The sequence below is a fragment of the Doryrhamphus excisus genome, chromosome 4, assembly GCF_030265055.1.
Source record: "Doryrhamphus excisus isolate RoL2022-K1 chromosome 4, RoL_Dexc_1.0, whole genome shotgun sequence".
Lineage (NCBI taxonomy): Eukaryota > Metazoa > Chordata > Actinopteri > Syngnathiformes > Syngnathidae > Doryrhamphus > Doryrhamphus excisus.
Genome location: NC_080469.1, coordinates 26,057,272 through 26,075,742, shown reverse-complemented (window position 1 = coordinate 26,075,742; position 18,471 = coordinate 26,057,272). Strand labels below are relative to the sequence as shown.

The following is an 18,471-nucleotide window of genomic DNA, read 5'->3' as shown; positions in this document are numbered from 1 at the left end:
TTATAATCACGCGTGTTCTTATGTAAGACCAAATACATATAAGCTAAATATACATCAAATACAAAATGTGATCAAGCACATTTAAAAACTAGCTGATTGTCATCTAACTCCCCGTTGTTCAAACATTTCCATTATATAAACTCACACGAATTGTTTCAAATGCAATTAGTATTTAGTTTCATATTTTGTTTTTTATTCTAAAGTGAATTATCCAGTCTAACGGAATCCTTACACATAGATGGTCTATTCAGACAGAGCTCACCTCCACATCATGTAACTTCGACACAGATAGTAAACCTATCATTATTGATTGATTCGCCATCAATCGATAGAAAACAAACTCTTATTCAACACCCTGTCCATCCTCTATACCTTCTGAACAAATAGACGTCCATAATTTGTCGACGTCATTCGCAAGTGAAAGTTCGCGGTGAGAGAAATGCATTCAGAGTGAGTCATCTCGCTGTTGTCCGCTTCTCTGTAGCCCATATGTCAAAGTCTTTGTGCCGTTAGCATCTTAGCATCTAGCGAGGAAGAAAACACAGATAGCAGCTCTGCTAGCTGCCACTCGTCCCCGCCGGACCTCTGCCAGGTAGAACATCTTTACTAGCATTATCTCTTCTCTTTTTACACCTCGGCTTTCTCCCCTGACCCCATTCCCGGATAATTCGCTAGCGTCGCCGTTAGCATCCTTGAACGCTAATTAGCCTGCTAGCTAGAGCCTATCGCTCTGAGCGGATTAGAGGAACACGATTCACTTTTTAATCCCCAAAACACTAAATACCTCTCACTCTCTCACTTTTTTTTACCAGCCACCAAGTCGTCAAACAGCACAATGAATGCAAATGAAGTCAAATACGTGATAGATATAAATAGACATTGTCGTGTATGGACTGGTCATTGTTGGCGACGATGCTGCAAACACTGACACTCTACGCGCACTTGAAGGCAACACAGTTTTCCTTGACTTTTGCCAGACTCACTAATGAAGCTAGTCCTTCTAATGACTGTGCTGGTTGGACGGCTTTGTTGCCACAGGAAGAAGAAACAAAAAGTTTCCTGCAGTCACTTCCTGTCTTTTCCTGCTACTTGTCACATTCCTGACGGCTGGAAAGTCTGGAATATTCCACTACCAGGCTGCACCTTTATCTGGATCTGCACCAAATTGTCATGATGTGTGTGTGTGTGTGTGTGTGTGTGTGTGTGTGTGCGCAGTGAGCTGGATGATGTGTGCTGATGGAGATGGAGGCTCCTGAGTATTTGGACCTGGATGAGATTGACTTCTCTGACGACGCTGTGGTCAGTAACACACACATGCAATACAAGCCGTATCAATGCAATAATAATAATAATAATAATATTCATGGTCATGAAACAATGTATTGATTGGTTGTGTTTGTGTGTCAGTATTCTGTCAACATTCCCGAATTATCCAGGCGGAATGATGCTCAGACTGAGGAGAGACTCGGTAACTCACTTTTTTACTTGCATTCAAATGAACTTTTACGTTGATGAAAACTTAGACTCTGATTAATGTGCTTTCACTTACTAACATTTTAGTTTGATTAACTCACTTCCTTAGATTAAATTAATTTTTACTTCATTAATTGACTTTCTTGGACTAACTCACTTTTACTTTGATGAAACCTTACTTTGACTGGGATAAACCTGATTTTTACTGTGATTAACCTACTTTGACTTGGATTAATTCATCAACTCATTTTTGCCTGGATTAAAACTGACTTTCACTTAGATTCACTGACTTACTTTCATGAACTCCATTTTACTGTCGCTAACCCACTTTTACTTGGATTAATTCATTTTAGTTGCATTAACTCACTTTTACGATCGCTTTTCCTGGGGTTAAAAGTCACTTTGACCCACTTTTACTCGGATTAAATTAATTGGTTGGATTAATGCACTTTTATGTAATCTTAGTGTGATTAACTGACTTTTAATTGGACTAACTCACTTTGATGAATTGACTATGACACACTCACTTTCACGGTGATGAAAACTTGACTTGATTTTACTGTGACTAATCTACTTGTACTTGGATTAATTCATTTTAGTTGGATTAACTCACTTTTACGTACGCTCTTCCTGAGGTTAAAAGTCACTTTGACTTTGATTGACCAACTTTTTTAAAATTAATTGGTTGGATTAATGCACTTTTATGTAAACTTGGTGTGATTAACTGACTTTTAATTGGACTAACTCACTTTGACCATGACTTAGATTGACTTGACTAGAATGTGTGCTGGTCCCGTGAAGGTTGTGTTTAAGGCCTAAGTTCTGCCGCCCCCCCCCCCCCCCCCCACAGCCCCGTCCTGCATCGGCTGGAGCCGTGGGGTGTCCTCTTACGGTGGCGGAGGGGGGATCAAACCCACGGGTCTGGCTGAGGTCCACAGCAAGTTCCGTCCGGTGAAGCGGGTCTCGCCCCTCAAACACCAGCCCGAGACGCCCGAGTCGGACCCGGACGGGAAGGTCCCAGGCCAGGAGGCCGGAGTCGGGGAGGCGGCTAAAGACAAGCCTCCTCCGTGCGAGGGGGCGGGGGGCAAGGTGAAGGTTGTGGAGGGAGGCGCAGGGGGAGCGGTGTTTGGGGATCTGGAGCACTACGACCTGGACATGGACGAGATCCTGGACGTCCCCTACATCAAGTCCAGCCAGCACCCGTCCACGCTGCCTCGCCCCCCTCCCGCACGGAGCATCCTGCCGGGAGGCACCCTGGAGAGGAACCACCGAGCCAAAACCTCCTCTTTGGCGCACGGCGAGCCCTCCGGCGCCTCCCAGACGCCGGTACCTCCCGACAGAACCTCCTCGTTCTCCTTGGCGAACGTTAACAAGGTCTTCTCCCCCTGCAGTCATGTCTTCTGTCTCCTCACCTGAGGAAGTCCACGTCCATGGACCCTGATGTCCTCCACCGCCCACCAGCAGCCTACCAGCAGGAGGCGCTTACCTCCTCACTCCTCAGCTGCTCCTCGTCCATGTCCTCCTTCTCTGACGGAGGTAAGCCTCCAACATCTCCTTCCTCCGTATTCCTGCTGTGGTTCCAAGAAGGTGTGTTCATCCAGGGATGGGTCCAGACAAGCTGCTGTCTGCGAGGGTCTACCCTGAGGCGCAGATCCAGAGGGCGGGCGTGGAGGCCCCAGGGGGCTCCGTGCTGACGTTCCCGCTGCTGGGGGGCGGCTCGGCCAGGCCCCCGGCCCCGGGCGTGAGGGCTCTGAGCGGAGGATCGGATGCGGACGAGGAGAGCAAGAAGAAGCAGAACATCATCAACATCGTGAGGGAGGGCCAGATCTCCCTCCTGGTGAGACGCTTCGTGTCCGCCAGGCGGCGCTCTGGAGGTTTACCGTTTGTGTGTCGCACCCCCGCAGCCTCACCTGGCCGCCGACAACCTGGCGCTGATCCGGGACCAGGACGGGAACAACCTGCTGCACGTGTCGGCCTCCCAAGGTCACGCCGAGTGTCTGCAGCACCTCACCTCCCTCATGGGCGAGGACGGCCTCAACGAGCGCAACGCTCAGCAGCTCACGCCCGCCGGCCTCGGCGTCAAGGTCCCTCGCTCGTGGCTCATCTAACGTCCGGGGGCGTCTGATTGGCTGCTGAACAGGAAGTGATGTCGTTTCAGAACGGACACCTGGAGTGCGTGAGGTGGATGGTGAGCGAGACGGAGGCCATCGCCGAGCTCAGCTGCACCCGGGAACATCCCAGCCTCATCCACTACGCCGCACGCTACGGACAGGTCTCTCACTTCCTGTCACTTCCTGTCACTTCCTGTCACTTCCTGTCCCGCCCTCACACGCAGCTCATCACGTGTGTGTAGGAGAAGGTGCTGCTGTGGTTGCTGCAGTTCATGCAGGAGCAGGCCATCTCCCTGGATGAGGTGGACCACAACGGGAACACGGGCGTGCACGTGGCGGCGCAGTATGGTCACCTGACATGCATACAGGTACTACGCTATAGTCACATGACCTGCCTTTCCCTCCCTCCTACATAGTTCCGTGTGTGTGTGTGTGTGTGTAGACCCTGGTGGAGTACGGCTCCAACGTGACGGTCCACAACCAGCAGGGGGAGCGCCCGTCCCAGGTGGCGGAGCGTCAGGGTCACAGCACGTGCGCCCGCTACCTGGTGGTGGTGGAGACGTGCATGTCGCTGGCCTCGCAGGTGGTCAAACTCACCAAGCAGCTGAGCGAGTGAGTCGGCCGCCCCCGGCCCCCTGCCCCCTAACCCCCCGACCACCCAACTGGTACTCATGCTGTGTATTTTTAGGCAGGCGGCGGAGAAGCTGATGCTCCAGAAGCAACTCCACAGACTGGACCAGTCACCCGGAGCGCCCCCCAGGTCTGTGCCCCACACGCTCGGATGTCAAGTTGGGAATGTTGAGTGGGGGTTTTTTTTTTTTTTTGTGCAGTGGGCATCCGCCCCCCCTGGAGGCACGGCCGGAGATGACGGCCGAGGGGACGCCCGGCGACGGCCACTGGGTGCTCCGTCAGGGAGGGGCGGGGCCGGACTCGGCGCCGCGCCAGCTGACGGGTAAGGAGGGCCCCGAATGCTCCAGGCCTCCTCTGGCGGTAGGGGCGGCCAGCAGGGACGGCCCCCGTCGGAACGCCCTGGCGGAGAAGCGGGAGCTAAAGCTGGCCCGGCTCAAGCAGATCATGCAGCGCTCGCTCAGCGAGTCCGACTCCGACGCGTACCCGCCGGAGGAGGCGAAGAAGCACCTAGCCCCGCCCACTCATCCCACGCGACCCGATAGGCCGACCCAGCTGCCGATCGCAGACGAGGAGCCCGCGTCAAAGCACCTGCAGCTCGTGATGAGGAAGCACCTCCCCTCCTCCGCGGACAAGAAGACCGCCTTTAGCCCCTCCCCCACCTCCAGCGACCCCGAGGTCGCAGACGCCAGGACGCCAGACACCCCGGGCGAGGCAGACTGCGGCCCCAAAGTGGCCACCAGCCCCAAAAGCGCCCTAAAGTCCCCGTCGTCCCGCAGGAAGACGTCCCACAACCTGAAACTGAGGGTGACCTTTGACGAGCACGTGCATCAGAGCCAGGAGGCGGAGCCTAGCAGAGGGAAGGAGAAGACGCCCGCAGGAAGCTCGGAGAGCAAGCGCCCTTTCGGGGCCTTCCGCTCCATCATGGAGAGCCTGAGTGGGAACGCCAACCACAACAACAGCAACTCTCCCGCCAAGAGGGCGGAGCCCAGGAGCAGCCCGGCGGGGGGCGGGGCTGCCAAGGCCAAGACCAGAAGCGGGAACGTGTGACCCCCACATGTGGCCACGTGATCCGTCGCTATAGCAACGTCATATTTATCATATTTATGCACAACTTTATTGGTATTTAAATGAGCACACTTTGGGACGAGGCTGTCATGTGACCTGCGCTCAGGCGGCAGCTGATTCTTCCCCACGGAATATTAAACCTTTTCTACCTTTCTCAACATTCCGACCGTCATTGATGCCCCCTTGGCGTCGCCTCCTTTCGTTAGCAGGGAGCTAACGATTCGCTAGCTTGTGTGTGAGGCGGGGGCGGGTTCGGGGGCGGGGGAAGAGGGAGCAATCAAAGGTATATTTGTCTAAAGGTGACAAATGTTTTCCTGGTACAAATCTTTGAAAGATGTTGTTTGCCGTCACCAGGGAGCGTGGTAATAAAGTCGTGCCCCCCCCCGCCGCCGCCCGCCCCCGGGCCCCTCCTAAGAGGAGTGAAATGTGCCGTGTGCTCGTTTAAAGTCGTCAAAAAGGTCCACTTAGCAGACTGGATGGATGGTGTCTGCCTGGAGAATGCCCCCCCCCCTCCCCCGTGGAGCCTAATGGGCTTTGTCCTAATGGCCCCCCTCCATCATGACCCAAATATGAAACATGAGCTCGCAACCTGACTATTAGCCAAACAAGCATGTGATGGTTGGGGAAGGGGGGGGGGCTAGTTTTCTACATGAACACCTGTGGGAATAGTGGGGGGGGGGGGGGGTGAAGTCAAACTGATGAATTACACCTCATCGGGGGTGCTCTACAGCGCCTAATTGGTTGTAGGAGGTGAACTGGTGGGCGGGGCTTGAGATGAGCTTTGATGGGGGGGGGGGTGTCACGTATGGATTTTTATGTCTGTTATTTTGGCTTATTTATGTGCTGCTTTTTACACAGTCAATCACATTTAATTGACAGCACATGGGGGGGGGCAGCATCCTGGGATGACAGCCTTTAATGGGGAGGTTGGGGGGGGGGGGGCTCTTCCCGTGCCGTCAACAGCGTTAATTGATGTCATGATGGATGCTAATCAAAGCAGCGGTTGACCTCTGACCCAGGAAGAAGGTCTAAAAATGGCGGACGGTCCAAACGGAGCTTTGTCGCCGGCGCTCCCCGGGGGCCGCGTGCCATTTCGCTTCACCGACTGCCTTGTTAGTGTTTGTTGGCCTCCGTCGCCCTCGCGCCGCTCGCCATCGACCGCCACCGGAAGCGCTAGCGACCCCCGAGCAGCCGGAAATGTCAGCAGCCCGACAAGCTAACACGTGGCTACATGCTAACTCCCACGTAACCGTGGAGTTTACGCCTGTCGATCGTGGCCTGTCGTCCCCTCGGCCCCGCCCCCACCAATACATAGACCCTAGTGTAGTTTAATTCATCAACACCAGGTGGCGCCGCTCTTCTGGATCACGTGACAGTGTTGTTAAAAGAGTTCATGAAAACAAACAAAGGTCACTTCAACCATTTTATTGCAAAGCATCTTAAGTAGGACACAAAAAAGGGGCGCACTGCTTCACTTGGTGGCACAGAAGGGGCAGGCGTTGTGGGGTCTGGACTGGATCCAGATGCGGATGCAGTCCCTGTGGATGGTGTGGGAGCAGCTCAGCGGGTGGCGACTGTCGGGGTCCACGGCGTTCTGGCAGATGAGGCACAGCTTGCTGGGTCCGGCGGCGCCGTGCGGCGGCCCCTTCGGGAGGGCGTCGCCAGCTTGGGCCAGCTTGAGGCCCACCTGCTCGGTCAGCTGGTCCACGGACATCCCCGCCAGTGTTCCTCGGGCGGTCTTCACCTGCTGCAGCACCCGCGTCAGCTGGTTTCTGCTGCAGTGCGGGAAGCGAGCCCCCAGCTTGTCCAGCACCTTGTCCAGGGGGCCGGAGGACGGGGGGGGCGTGGAGGCAAGCGGCGGGTAGGCGGGCGGGGTCGGCGAGTGGCTGGGAGGCGGGGTCACCCTGGCAGGAGCCCTGACGTAAGGGGAGTACAGCTGCGGGGGCGCGGGGTGGCGCTGCAGGTAGTGCGGGGGCGGCGGGTAGTGTCTGGGGCGGTGCTGAGGGGGCGGCTGGTAAGAGAGTGGGTGTCTGTATGGGGGGGTGGGACACAGCGAGGCCATCAGCTGTCTGAACTTGAGGTCGGCCTGAAGGGCGGAGGACAACACGGTCAGGTGTGCTCGGAGAGAAGTGGGCGGGGTCTTACCATGGGGATGTGCGGCAGGGTGGGCACGTTGATCCTGGGGAGGGATTCCAGGTCGCGGCCCTGCTGGAGCTGCTGCAGGACTTCCTGGAAGCGTTTCTGCAGCTCGTCCTGGTTCTGGCGCACGGCGGCCTCCTTGCCGGCCCAGCCGGGCTTCTCCTGCTGGTACTGATGAGGGAAGGCCTCCTGCAGGACGCCCAGGTACTGGACCACCTGCAACACGGGCGGCACCCGTCAGCGTGCCGGCGCGTCTCCCGACCGACAAGGGCTCACCTCGGCGAGCCAGGTCTTGATGCGCCCCATGGCCACGTCCCGCTGCATCTTCACGGCGGCCAGCTCGTCCTGCAGGGCCGCCTTCTCCGCCTCCTTGGCCTCCTTGGCGACTCGCTGCAGCTCCTCCCTCTGCTTCTCCAGCTCCTCCTTCCAGCGCCGTTGCTCCTCGCTCTGCTCCTCCATCAGCGCCGCCAGCTTGGCGTCGGTCTCCTGCAGCTCCCTGGCCAGCCTGGTGGGTGAAGACCGACGTGAGCCCCTCGCCACCACGGCAACCAGTCTAAGAAACCGGCGTGCAAGCGTGTCACCTGTTCTCCTCCTCCTCAGCGCGGCTCCTCTCCGAGGTCAACTCCTGCTTCTTGGACAGGAAGTTCTTCCTGCTGCTCTTGGAGTTGTTCAGCTGCAGCTTCACTCGAAGCGAGTCCAGCTTCTCCAGCAGGACCTGTAATAAGGCGCCATCAAGGTTAGCGTCCGTGGAGGTCCGAGGTCTGCCGTGGAGGTCACCTGATGCTGGCGTGTGGCCTGCGCCTTCTTCTTCTCCAGCTGCTGCGTCTGCTTGCCTCGCTCGCCTTCGTCCTGTTCCCGCCTCTTCACCAGCTCTTTGTGTTCTCTGGCCAGGACCTCGCTGTACGCCAACATGGCCGCCACCTGCGCCCCCCAGTCCGTGTCCGTGTTGGTGCCCGAGTCGCCGGTCGTGGACTCCATCCACTCGTCCGTCTGGAAGGACTTCTCCTGCATGTCTGTGAGGCGTTCGGGTGCTCGGTGAGTGTGGGTTATTGCAGTAGCGCACAACTCGAGTGAGCACGTGTTGGATGTTTGCCGGGCACAACCCGGAAGTCCTCTTTTTTAAATGAACCAATCAGAGGAGGCGATGCTAGTAAGTGAACGCTTTCAATACGACGGAGTTGTTTACATAATCATCGCGAACACAACATGAATATATGTTTTTGTTACAATTCTTCTCTGTCATGGTGGTCGTTACTTTACCTTTTATCGTTACGCTCGTCAACTCGTCGGCGAGAGCCTCCATTCTGTCCGAGTTAGCATCCATGCTAACGGAGCCAAACGTAAAAACTCTCTCTAAAAGCTCCTTCTACCGAATACTTTCCGGTCCACGGTGAGTCATGTATGACACGCTTTCATCTGTCGCTTCTTTAAGCTAACATGTATGACACCAACTTCAAACATGGAGACGTGAATTTAGCCACACGGCTAGCTAGGACGCGAAGATCGTCTATTGCCGCCATCTGACTGAAAAACTTGATTGAGAGTGCAGCTTTTTTCAATAATACAAACTATAAATCGGGCTTAATAAATACCAGTGATAAATACACTTACCTTCTGATGATCAAAGTTTATAAAGATGAAAAGGTTTTGATTTTATCGTTTTCAAAGAGGGGCTTCAACGAGGCGAGGAGTGATACCGCCTATTGTGTGTTGCAGTCTTCCTCCCACGTGACTCTCCGTCACATGACCACACCGGAACTCCACCTGACTCCTTGCCCCCGCCCCTCGCGCCTGTCAGTCAGGCGGCGAGCTGTCCGCTTGTTAGCACGTTAGCTTAGCACCTTAGCTTTCGAGCGTCGCTTCTCTGGAACCACAAAAAACATGGCGGACACAGCCAGGGAGCCTACGCCCGACCACAGCGGCTTCCAGGAGCTGGAGGACGCCGAGGACCTGTTCCCGGAGCTGGCCGCCCCTCTGGAGGTGAGACGGGGAAACCGGGGGAGGTGCAGGGAAGTCGAGGGCAGCTGTGGCCGGCTGGGGCGTCAGGCTCGCACCGGGCAGGGCGGAGAGCCTTAAAATGCTCATTTTGTCTACGGAGTTTGGCATGCGAAGCTTCTGTTTCGCTCATTTCTACAATCATGTTAGGGAAGCGGAAACGGAAGCACTTTTTAAAAATGCCAACATACATGACAGAATGGTACTGTCATAAATAATAAATACTATGCGTTTGTGTGTGTGAGCGTCAGGTGACAGTCACGCAGGTGAGCGTGGGGCGTTCACTGACTCTAGGAAACGACGAAACGCTTTACAAATGCCAAGGTGTTTTACACCTTTTTGCTGCCAATAATACTCTATGAATGATAAATACACAGAAACATGTTGACTTAGAGTGTATACTTTATTCTTATTCTACACAAAGCTGTTTGTATTCACATTTTTGGTCACGTCAGCGTTTTCATTCTGCTCTGGGCTTCCTATGTGTTGAGTAAGGAGGGAGGAAGCTCCTCGTTTCCTCATGTCCTCTTTCTGTCCACTCAGCGTGAGCATGAAACAACACAAACACACAAAAAGATATTTTGTTGTGTCAATATTGACACGGCGTAACCGCCGTGTAACAGTCACATGTATGAAGGCCTCAGGCGTCTCGTCACTGCGAGGTGGCGAGTTCGATGCCCGCCTCGTCTCGCTTCCTGTCTTGTTTGTCGTCCGCGGGCGTACTTTTCATTTCTTACACACGGGATGAGTATATACTCTGTAGTACTTGTTGTTGGCATTATTGGCATGTTTTCTTTCTTGTTCACCATCAACTAACAAGTGTGCACTTGTCACAAACACAAAAGACACAAGTGTGCACTCATGCACTCAAAATCCTACATATCAGGATGCAAGTGTGCACTTATGCTCTCAAAGCACAAAGTGTAATGCATTTATTTCTGTCAAGACACAAGTGTGCACTTATGCACCCAAAAAACAAATTGTAAGTACACAAGCGTGCACTTAAGCACTCCAAATGAAAAGTCTAAGTACACAAGTGTGCACTTATGCACTAAAAATACAAACTGTAAGTACACAAGTGTGCACTTATGCACAAAAATACAAACTGTAAGTACACAAGTGTGCACTTAAGCACTCCAAATGAAAATTATAAGTACACAAGTGTGCACTTATGCACTAAAAATACAAACTGTAAGTACACAAGTGTGCACTTAAGCACTCCAAATGCAAAGTGCAAGTACACAAGTGTGCACTTATGCACTCCAAATGCAAAGTGCAAGTCCACAAGTGTGCACTCCAAATGCAGAGTCTCAGTACACAAGTGTGCACTTAAGCACTCCAAATGCAAAGTGCAAGTACACAAGTGTGCACTTATGCACTCCAAATGCAAAGTGCAAGTACACAAGCGTGCACTTATGCACTCCAAATGCAAAGTGCAAGTACACAAGTGTGCACTTATGCACTCCAAATGCAAAGTGCAAGTACACAAGTGTGCACTTATGCACTCCAAATGCAAAGTGCAAGTACACAAGTGTGCACTCCAAATCCAGAGTCTCAGTACACAAGTGTGCACTTAGCGGCCAAAATCCTACGTGGAAGTAAAGAAGTGTGCACTAATGCTCCCCAAAAACAAAGTGTAAAGCAAACAAAGCGCCTCAGGCGTCTCGTCACTGCAAGGTGGCGAGTTTGATGCCCACCTCGTCTCACTTCCTGTCTTGTTTGCGGTCCACAGGCAGGACCGGCCCGTCTGTCCACGCAGGACATCGGCACCGAGTCCAACGGGCCCAAACGGGACTCCTTCTTTGACGACGACGCAGACGACTTGTTTGCAGGTACGTGTGCTCGCCCGCCTCTGACAGGAAGCACGTGGCCGCCATCTTGCCTTTCATTGCACGTGCGTGTGTGTAGAAGCCACAGAGGAAGTGTCCCTGGACAGTCCAGAGAGGGAAGTCCTGCTGTCCGACGGCCCGTCCCCCGCCATCACCCCCATCACCCCACCCGCCTCTATCATCACCCCTCGCATTGGCCACGCCCATGACGACATGTTCACACATTCCTCCTTTGACGAGGTACGAACACACACACCTTCAGAAGAAGACCTCACGCTGCCTTCAGGGCCTCTCGGGACGTTTGTTTGTCCTCTCAGGTTGAAGAAGACGAGGGCGGCGATGCTTTCGACGTGCACATCTCCGTGTCTGACCCCGAGAAAGTCGGTGAGTGATGGAAGCGCTTATTGTTCCACTTCCTGGAACGTCCTCACCACAATAGGAAGGAAATAGTCTGTTCCAGAGTCAAACTGTGGCCACCCCGAAAGCCATGTTGCTGTTAAGGCACTTTATTAGGATTCTTAACTGTCGTACAAGTGTAAAAAGAAGTTAAGCACGGTTAATCACAATATTAGCTAAATATAGTCTGTTCTAGGGTCAAACCGTGGCCGTCTAAAAGCTTTATTACTCATACAGGCCATGTTTTGAGTCACCTCATTAGCATTGTTAACTGCCATACAAGTGTAAAAAGAAGTTAAACACGGTTAATAACAATATTAGCTAAAAATAGTCTGTTCCAGGGTCAAACCGTGGCCATCTAAAAGCTTTATTACTCATACAGGCCGTGTTTTGAGTCACTTTATTAGCATCCTTAACTGCTGTACAAGTGTAAAAAGAAGTTAAGCACAGTTAATTACAATATTAGCTAAAAATAGTCTGTTCCAGGGTCAAACCCTGGTCGTCTAAAAGCTTTATTATTCATACAGGCCGTGTTTTGAGTCACTTTATTAGCATTCTTAATTGCCGTACAAGTGTAAAAAGAAGTTAAGCACTGTTTATATTCATGTAAATAGAAATAGTCTGTCCCAATGTCAAACTGTGGCCACCATAGACGCCATCTTAAGTGTGCAATGTGAATTATGTCCCCCCCCCCAGGTGATGGCATGAACGCCTACATGGCCTACAAGGTCACCACCAAGGTGAGTCTTTGACCCGCTCGTACTGGAAGGTGCTGGCCACCTGTTGACCCCCGCCCCCCCCGCCACCCCCCGACCCCGTGGCGTCGCAGACGTCCTCGTCTATTTTCAGGCTGCGGGAATTCTCCGTCCGGCGGCGCTTCAGCGACTTTCTGGGCCTGCATGGCAAGCTGGCGTCCAAGTACCTGCACGGGGGCTACATCGTGCCCCCCGCCCCTGAGAAGAGCATCGTGGGTAAGTTGCCGTGGCGGTGTTGTAGCGGGCGTGGCTAATGAGGGCGGGGCCATCTGTCAGGCATGACCAAGGTGAAGGTGGGCAAGGAGGACCCGTCGTCCAACGAGTTTGTGGAGAAGCGTCGCCTGGCGTTGGAGAGGTAGGGTCCCAGCTGGGGGGGGGTGGGCTGACGGGGGTTGCCATGGCGATGTGAGGTCACGTGATGCTGCTTTCAGGTACCTGATGAGGACGGTGCAGCATCCCATCCTCCTCAAGGACCCGGACCTCCTGCAGTTTCTGGAAAGCTCTGAGGTAAACACCCCCTCTTTTCCGCCCCCCATGCTGCTGCGAGGAGGGGGGCGGGGGGGCGTGGCCAGGGAAATAAATGGCGGTCTGTCAGCGACTTAACAGATGAATTGTGGGACGCTTGAGTGAGCGCGGAGGTCCGTCCGCTCCACTTAATGAAACACAACCAGAACAGGGGGGGAACCCCCGCCACCCCCAACACCTTCATTTAGCGCGGACCCCCCCGGGACCGGACCACCAGCGCTCTAGTTAAATGAGTTTAGTAGCGGGGGCGGGGCCAAGCGGCTAAAGTAAACTTTTCTCACAATGAAGAAAAATGAGCTTGTCTCACGACGACCCGACGCACAATGGTGGACGACGGGGCAATCAGGGGAGGGGGGCGCAGGGGGGCACAGAGGGGGTCCAAGGAAAGGAAGAAAGACGTGAGCTGCTAATTCCATGTCACCAAACACACTCGCTGCTTCCTCCACTGGGGGGCGCTGTGACCATGTTAGCTTCATCTCTCTCTCTCCCCCCCCCTCCCTCTCTCTCTCTGTGCACGTGCAGCTGCCTCGGGCCGTCAGTACGCAGGCGCTGAGCGGCGCCGGCCTCCTCCGTATGGTCAACAAAGCCGCCGAAGCTGTCAATAAGATGACCATCAAGATGAACGAATCAGATGCCGTGAGTGGACCGGTGGGCGGGGCTTAACGCTGCCTTTGTTACTGTGACAGACAGCTGTGTATGTATGTGTGTGTGTGTGACAGTGGTTTGAGGAGAAGCAGCAACATTTTGAGAATCTGGACGTCCAATTGAGGAAACTTCACGCCAGCGTGGAATCGCTGGTTTGTCACAGGAAAGGTAACTTAGTAACTAAACACCAATCATATCATATATCATCCAATTTATGTAAAAGCACATCAATTTGGGAACTGTGGGTCGTTATTTTGTATGACTATTTTTATTTATTATTAGCATAATTAGCTCTTAAACTCGCCAACAGACGCTCAGCGAATCCAAAATGTGAGCGAGTGAGACACTTTGTGTCATCTCCAAATAAGATGAGTTTATTTATGATACTTTTTTGAATGTTTCACGTGAGCGGAGAATAGTCCTATTTTATTTGACGGTCATTGAACGCAGCATCCACCGTTCTCCGATACAAAGATGGCTGTATGGATGTATTTTCCCCATTTTTTTCTTTCCCTTTATACTTGCTCCCGAATGCTGATACTATGTGGGAACCCATAAAGGTAAGATTTGACGACTTTGAACGCTAATGTGAGTCGTTGTGGTAGTTCCATGCTAAATGGCTAACGCTAGCAAAACCCGTCAATAGCAGCCGGAAGTCCAATTTAACTGTCAGTTCAACGCCAAAATTATCAGAGAAATGTAAAAATATGATAACCACTGGTTAGTTGGGCCACTTTTATGCCAAAATAGCACTCTATATGACGGTTTCCGGTCGATATTTGTTCTAGCTAGCTTAGGGCTACAGAGTTATCGTGCGTCAACCAAACTACGGTGGGGGTCGAGGGCGCCAACAAACAAAATGGCCGCCATTAAAGGAAACTTCATTTAAGGCGTTAACTTTGACAGCCCTACATATGATACATTTATAAAATGTGTGTGTGTGTTCTCAGAGTTGTCGCTGAACACGGCACAGTTTGCCAAGTCGGCGGCCATGTTGGGGAACAGCGAGGACCACACGGCGCTCTCCCGTGCTTTGTCCCAGCTGGCGGAGGTGGAGGAGAAGATGGAGCAGCAGTACCACGAGCAGGCCGACGCCGACTTCTACTTCCTGTCTGAGCTGGTGGGCGACTACGTGCGCCTCCTCGCCGCCGTCAAGGTGCCGACACGCCGACCGGAACCCCTTTTTGCACGTTTGGTTTGGTCTCCGAGGTGCGGGGCTTCAACATGCGTGTGCGTGTGTCCAGGGCGTGTTTGAGCAGCGCATGAAGACGTGGCAGAAGTGGCAGGACACCCAGCTTCTCCTGCAGAAGAAACGCGAGGCTGAAGTCAAGCTGCAGTTTTCCAACAAGGCCGACAAAGTGGCCCAGGCCAAAGACGACATCAAAGAGGTACCACTTTGACCGCTTTTCACGTCTCGTGCCGTTCCTCGGAATGACGGTTTCAATCTGCCCTCGCGGAAGAAATAACAACGCACGCTCACCAAAGCTCGCTGGCGTGTCCGGTCGTACAAAATCAACGCACCCTGGCAGTTCAGTCAAGTGAGAAGATCTGAGTTTGCAGTTGAAGAATTTTGTGGAGCGAAGAAGAAGAAAAATACTTTTATTAGTCCGTCAGCACACAAATTCAACCTCCTCGCTGTCACTCACAGACACGCTCACGCAGCCGGCTTGGTCGGGGGTCCGCTGTTAGCCTGGACGAGCTGTCGGGAGCGTCCACGTTTGTCAGTAGACTTACTACACGCCTTTATTTATCTGGACAACACACACACACACACACACACACACACAGCCAGTGGTTGTGGTATCGTCCGCGTCTCCCCTCCTTACGAAAAAAGCCACACCAAAAATACAAACTGTAAGTGTGCACTTATGCACTCAAAATCCTACCTATCAGGATGCAAGTGTGCACTTATGCTCTCAAAGCACAAAGTGTAAGTACACAAGCGTGCATTTAAGCACTCCAAATGAAAAGTCTAAGTACACTTATGCACCAAAAATACAAATTGTAAGTGTGCACTTATGCACTCAAAATCCTACCTATCAGGATGCAAGTGTGCACTTATGCTCTCAAAGCACAAAGTGTAAGTACACAAGCGTGCACTTAAGCACTCCAAATGAAAAGTCCAAGTACACTTATGCACTGTAAGTACACAAGTGTGCACTTATCCACCAAAAATTCAAACTGTAAGTACACAAGTGTGCACTTATCCACCAAAAATACAAACTTAGTATGCACAAAAAATACAAACTGTAAGTACACAAGTGTGCACTCATCCACCAAAAATACAAACTGTAAGTACACAAGTGTGCACTTATCCACCAAAAATACGAACTGTAAGTACACAGGTGTGCACTTATCCACCAAAAATACAAACTGTAAGTACACAAGTGTGCACTAATCACCAAAAATACAAACTAAGTATGCACCAAAAATACAAACTGTAAGTACAAAAGTGTGCACTTATGCACCAAAAATACAAACTGTAAGTACACAAGTGTGCACTTATCCACCAAAAATACAAACTGTAAGTACACTAGTGTGCACTTATGCACCAAAAATCCAAACTGTAAGTACACAAGTGTGCACTTATGTGGTTGTGGTATCGTCGGCGTCTCCCCTCGTTCCAAAAAAAGCCACACTTGTAATTATTGCCATGATATTTTGCCACCGATGTTCCCCATGATGCCTTCAATGACGTCTATTGTGAAATGATATTCCCCATCACGCCTTCCCGCTCCAGGAGATACAAGAGGTAGGCCTTCATCATCACCGTCCTCCTTTCTTCTCCTGTCTTCCGTGATGATTCCATCAACACCATCACATCATCATTCTTACTCCATACTTTTCATTTCTTACACACATGATGAGTATATACTCTATAGTACTTATAGTACTTGTTGCATTATTGACATCTTTTCTTTCATGTTAACCATCAACTAACAAGTGTGCACTAATGCACCAAAAGTACACAAGTGTGCACTTATGCAGCAAAAATACCAAGTGCACTTATGCACCAAAAAATACAAACTAAGTACACAAGTGTGCACCTATACACCAAAAATACAAAGTACACAAGTTTATGCACTCAAAATCCTACGTATCAGGATGCAAGTGTGCACTTATGCTCTCAAAGCACAAAGTGTAAGTGCACAAGCGTGCACTTAAGCACTCCAAATGAAAACTCTTAGTACACAAGTGTACACTCAAGCACTCCAAATGCAAAGTCTAAGTACACAAGTATGCACTTATGCACGCCAAATGCAAAGTTTTGTAGACAAATGTGCACTTACGCACTCCAAATGCAAAGTGCAAGTCCACAAATGGGCACTTTTGCACCCAAAAAACAAAGTAAGTACACAAGTGTACACTTATGCACCCTGGATGCAAAGTGTAAGTACACAAGTGTGCACTAATACACTCAAAGTCCTAAGTGTTAGGACACAAGTGTGCACTTATGCACCCTGGATGCAAAGTGTAAGTACACAAGTGTGCACTAATACACTCAAAGTCCTAAGTGTTAGGACACAAGTGTGCACTTATGCACCCTGGATGCAAAGTGTAAGTCCACAAATGTGCACTTACGCACTCCAAATGCAGAGTCTTAAGTGTGCACTTTGCACCCCAAATCCCACATGGAAGTAAAGAAGTGTGCACTAATGCACTCAAAGTCCTAAGTGTTAGGACACAAGTGTGCACTTATGCACCCTGGATGCAAAGTGTAAGTCCACAAATGTGCACTTACGCACTCCAAATGCAGAGTCTCAAGTGTGCACTTTGCGCCCCAAATCCCACATGGAAGTCAACAAGTGCGCACTAATGCACTAATACAAGTCATACGCACCGCCGCCTCTCCATTGGTCCACGTCATCCAAGCGCCATGACCCGTGTGTACCAAGTGTGTACCAAGTGTGTACCAAGTGTGTACCAAGTGTGTACCAAGTGTGTACCAAGTGTGTAGTTTGTCACACCGCGCGTGTCCCCCCCCCCCCCCGGCGCTAAGCACGTGTAGTGTGTCACGCAGTTGGAGGTGAAGGTCCAGCAGGGGGAGCGAGACTTTGAGAAGATTTCTCGAAACATCCGCAGGGAGGTGGGCCGCTTCGAGGTGAGTGAGCGAGCGAGCGAGCGAGCGACGGCTCGGCGTGTAGCCATTCACGTAGCGTAACCAGGAGCGTTGTGATGTGTGCAGAGAGAGCGCGTGAGCGATTTCAAGAACATCTTCATCAAATACCTGGAGGCCCTGGTTAGCACGCAACAGCAGGTAACGGCGTACGCCATCCCGAATGATTGATTGGCGTTCCCCGTCTGATTGATGATGCTCGTTGACAGCTGATTAAGTATTGGGAGGCCTTCTTACCGGAAGCTAAAGCCATCTCTTAAATGCGCCCGGACATCAACGCTAACCGCTACGTCATCCCGACACCTCTGCTTTCCATGACATTTGAACGCACCGTGCCCCCCCCCCCCTTCCACGGATGACCTCATCAGCGTGCGTCCACTTCAGATGATGAAGAAGACGACCTAATGATGTTTGCCGCATGTGGAGGATGAAAGAGGCCAAATACCAGCTAGCCATGCTAACTAGCTGGCTGCCAAGTCAACAACACCGAATGTCAGAATGTTAGCGCTGTTAGCGTGACGTGCTAACACCCGTCTTCATTTTCTTTTTTTTTGACTTTTACGTCTTCAACACGGCGAATCCAGGACCAGATGCTACGCTAATGAGCCGCTAGCTAGCAAATGCTTATTGTCGAGGTGATGGATTTTGCCGAAGAGCACATTTCAATCTTCCAACTTCTTTTTTTTTCTCCGTTTGATTCCAACCTTCAATGATTTTTTTTTTTCAATCGTCAAATTTTTTTTAAATCTTTTAGTGTTGAAAAGTCGCAATTAAAGGACGTTTACTCATCA

General features: G+C 51.6%; 3 protein-coding genes across 5 annotated transcripts; 2 read left to right on the top strand and 1 right to left on the bottom strand.

Moving 5' to 3' along the window:
- Positions 1–454: 454 nt before the first annotated feature.
- Positions 455–5,437, top strand: sncaip (synuclein, alpha interacting protein). Its single transcript, XM_058070468.1, has 12 exons — positions 455–592; positions 1,216–1,299; positions 1,408–1,468; positions 2,324–2,799; positions 2,865–3,009; positions 3,075–3,310; positions 3,378–3,557; positions 3,632–3,745; positions 3,827–3,952; positions 4,027–4,196; positions 4,273–4,344; positions 4,415–5,437. Exons 2-12 carry the CDS (start codon positions 1,237–1,239, stop codon positions 5,259–5,261), a joined length of 2,490 nt encoding a protein of 829 aa, XP_057926451.1. The 5' UTR covers positions 455–592; positions 1,216–1,236; the 3' UTR covers positions 5,262–5,437.
- Positions 5,438–6,689: 1,252 nt separating this feature from the next.
- rnf214 (ring finger protein 214) lies at positions 6,690–9,423 on the bottom strand. 2 transcript variants are annotated; one of them, XM_058069823.1, is made up of 6 exons: positions 9,030–9,423; positions 8,196–8,431; positions 8,000–8,133; positions 7,695–7,923; positions 7,425–7,634; positions 6,690–7,365 (listed from the first exon to the last, which is right to left on the bottom strand). In XM_058069823.1, exons 2-6 carry the CDS (start codon positions 8,427–8,429, stop codon positions 6,751–6,753), a joined length of 1,422 nt encoding a protein of 473 aa, XP_057925806.1. In that variant the 5' UTR covers positions 8,430–8,431; positions 9,030–9,423; the 3' UTR covers positions 6,690–6,750. The 2 variants fall into 2 exon arrangements, with proteins under 2 accessions (XP_057925806.1, XP_057925805.1); XM_058069822.1 differs by lacking the exon at positions 9,030–9,423 and adding an exon at positions 8,679–8,980.
- Positions 8,270–18,471, top strand: snx2 (sorting nexin 2). 2 transcript variants are annotated; one of them, XM_058069820.1, is made up of 16 exons: positions 8,276–8,453; positions 9,135–9,398; positions 11,146–11,245; positions 11,322–11,482; positions 11,560–11,626; positions 12,335–12,378; positions 12,468–12,609; positions 12,670–12,748; positions 12,825–12,900; positions 13,441–13,554; positions 13,638–13,731; positions 14,514–14,719; positions 14,808–14,951; positions 17,585–17,665; positions 17,750–17,821; positions 17,890–18,471. In XM_058069820.1, the coding sequence occupies exons 2-16, from the start codon at positions 9,300–9,302 to the stop codon at positions 17,938–17,940; spliced, it is 1,530 nt and encodes a 509-aa protein (XP_057925803.1). In that variant the 5' UTR covers positions 8,276–8,453; positions 9,135–9,299; the 3' UTR covers positions 17,941–18,471. The 2 variants fall into 2 exon arrangements, with proteins under 2 accessions (XP_057925804.1, XP_057925803.1); XM_058069821.1 differs by lacking the exons at positions 17,585–17,665; positions 17,750–17,821; positions 17,890–18,471 and adding an exon at positions 16,304–17,562 and having other exon boundaries at positions 8,270–8,453.

What these genes read in the sequence shown, in the direction of transcription:
- sncaip (XM_058070468.1), top strand. Translation starts at nt 1,237, where the DNA reads ATGGAGATGGAGGCTCCTGAGTATTTGGACCTGGATGAGATTGACTTC. An exon ending in TCAGACTGAGGAGAGACTCG is followed by an intron (nt 1,469 to 2,323) that starts GTAACTCACTTT and finishes CCCCCCCCACAG; the next exon opens with CCCCGTCCTGCATCGGCTGG. An exon ending in CTCACCAAGCAGCTGAGCGA is followed by an intron (nt 4,197 to 4,272) that starts GTGAGTCGGCCG and finishes GTGTATTTTTAG; the next exon opens with GCAGGCGGCGGAGAAGCTGA.
- rnf214 (XM_058069822.1), bottom strand. Translation starts at nt 8,742, where the DNA reads ATGGATGCTAACTCGGACAGAATGGAGGCTCTCGCCGACGAGTTGACG. An exon ending in TCAAGACCTGGCTCGCCGAG is followed by an intron (nt 7,635 to 7,694) that starts GTGAGCCCTTGT and finishes CCCGTGTTGCAG; the next exon opens with GTGGTCCAGTACCTGGGCGT. An exon ending in CCCTGCCGCACATCCCCATG is followed by an intron (nt 7,366 to 7,424) that starts GTAAGACCCCGC and finishes TCCGCCCTTCAG; the next exon opens with GCCGACCTCAAGTTCAGACA.
- snx2 (XM_058069820.1), top strand. Translation starts at nt 9,300, where the DNA reads ATGGCGGACACAGCCAGGGAGCCTACGCCCGACCACAGCGGCTTCCAG. An exon ending in GCTGGTTTGTCACAGGAAAG is followed by an intron (nt 13,732 to 14,513) that starts GTAACTTAGTAA and finishes GTGTGTTCTCAG; the next exon opens with AGTTGTCGCTGAACACGGCA. An exon ending in GCCTCCTCGCCGCCGTCAAG is followed by an intron (nt 14,720 to 14,807) that starts GTGCCGACACGC and finishes GCGTGTGTCCAG; the next exon opens with GGCGTGTTTGAGCAGCGCAT.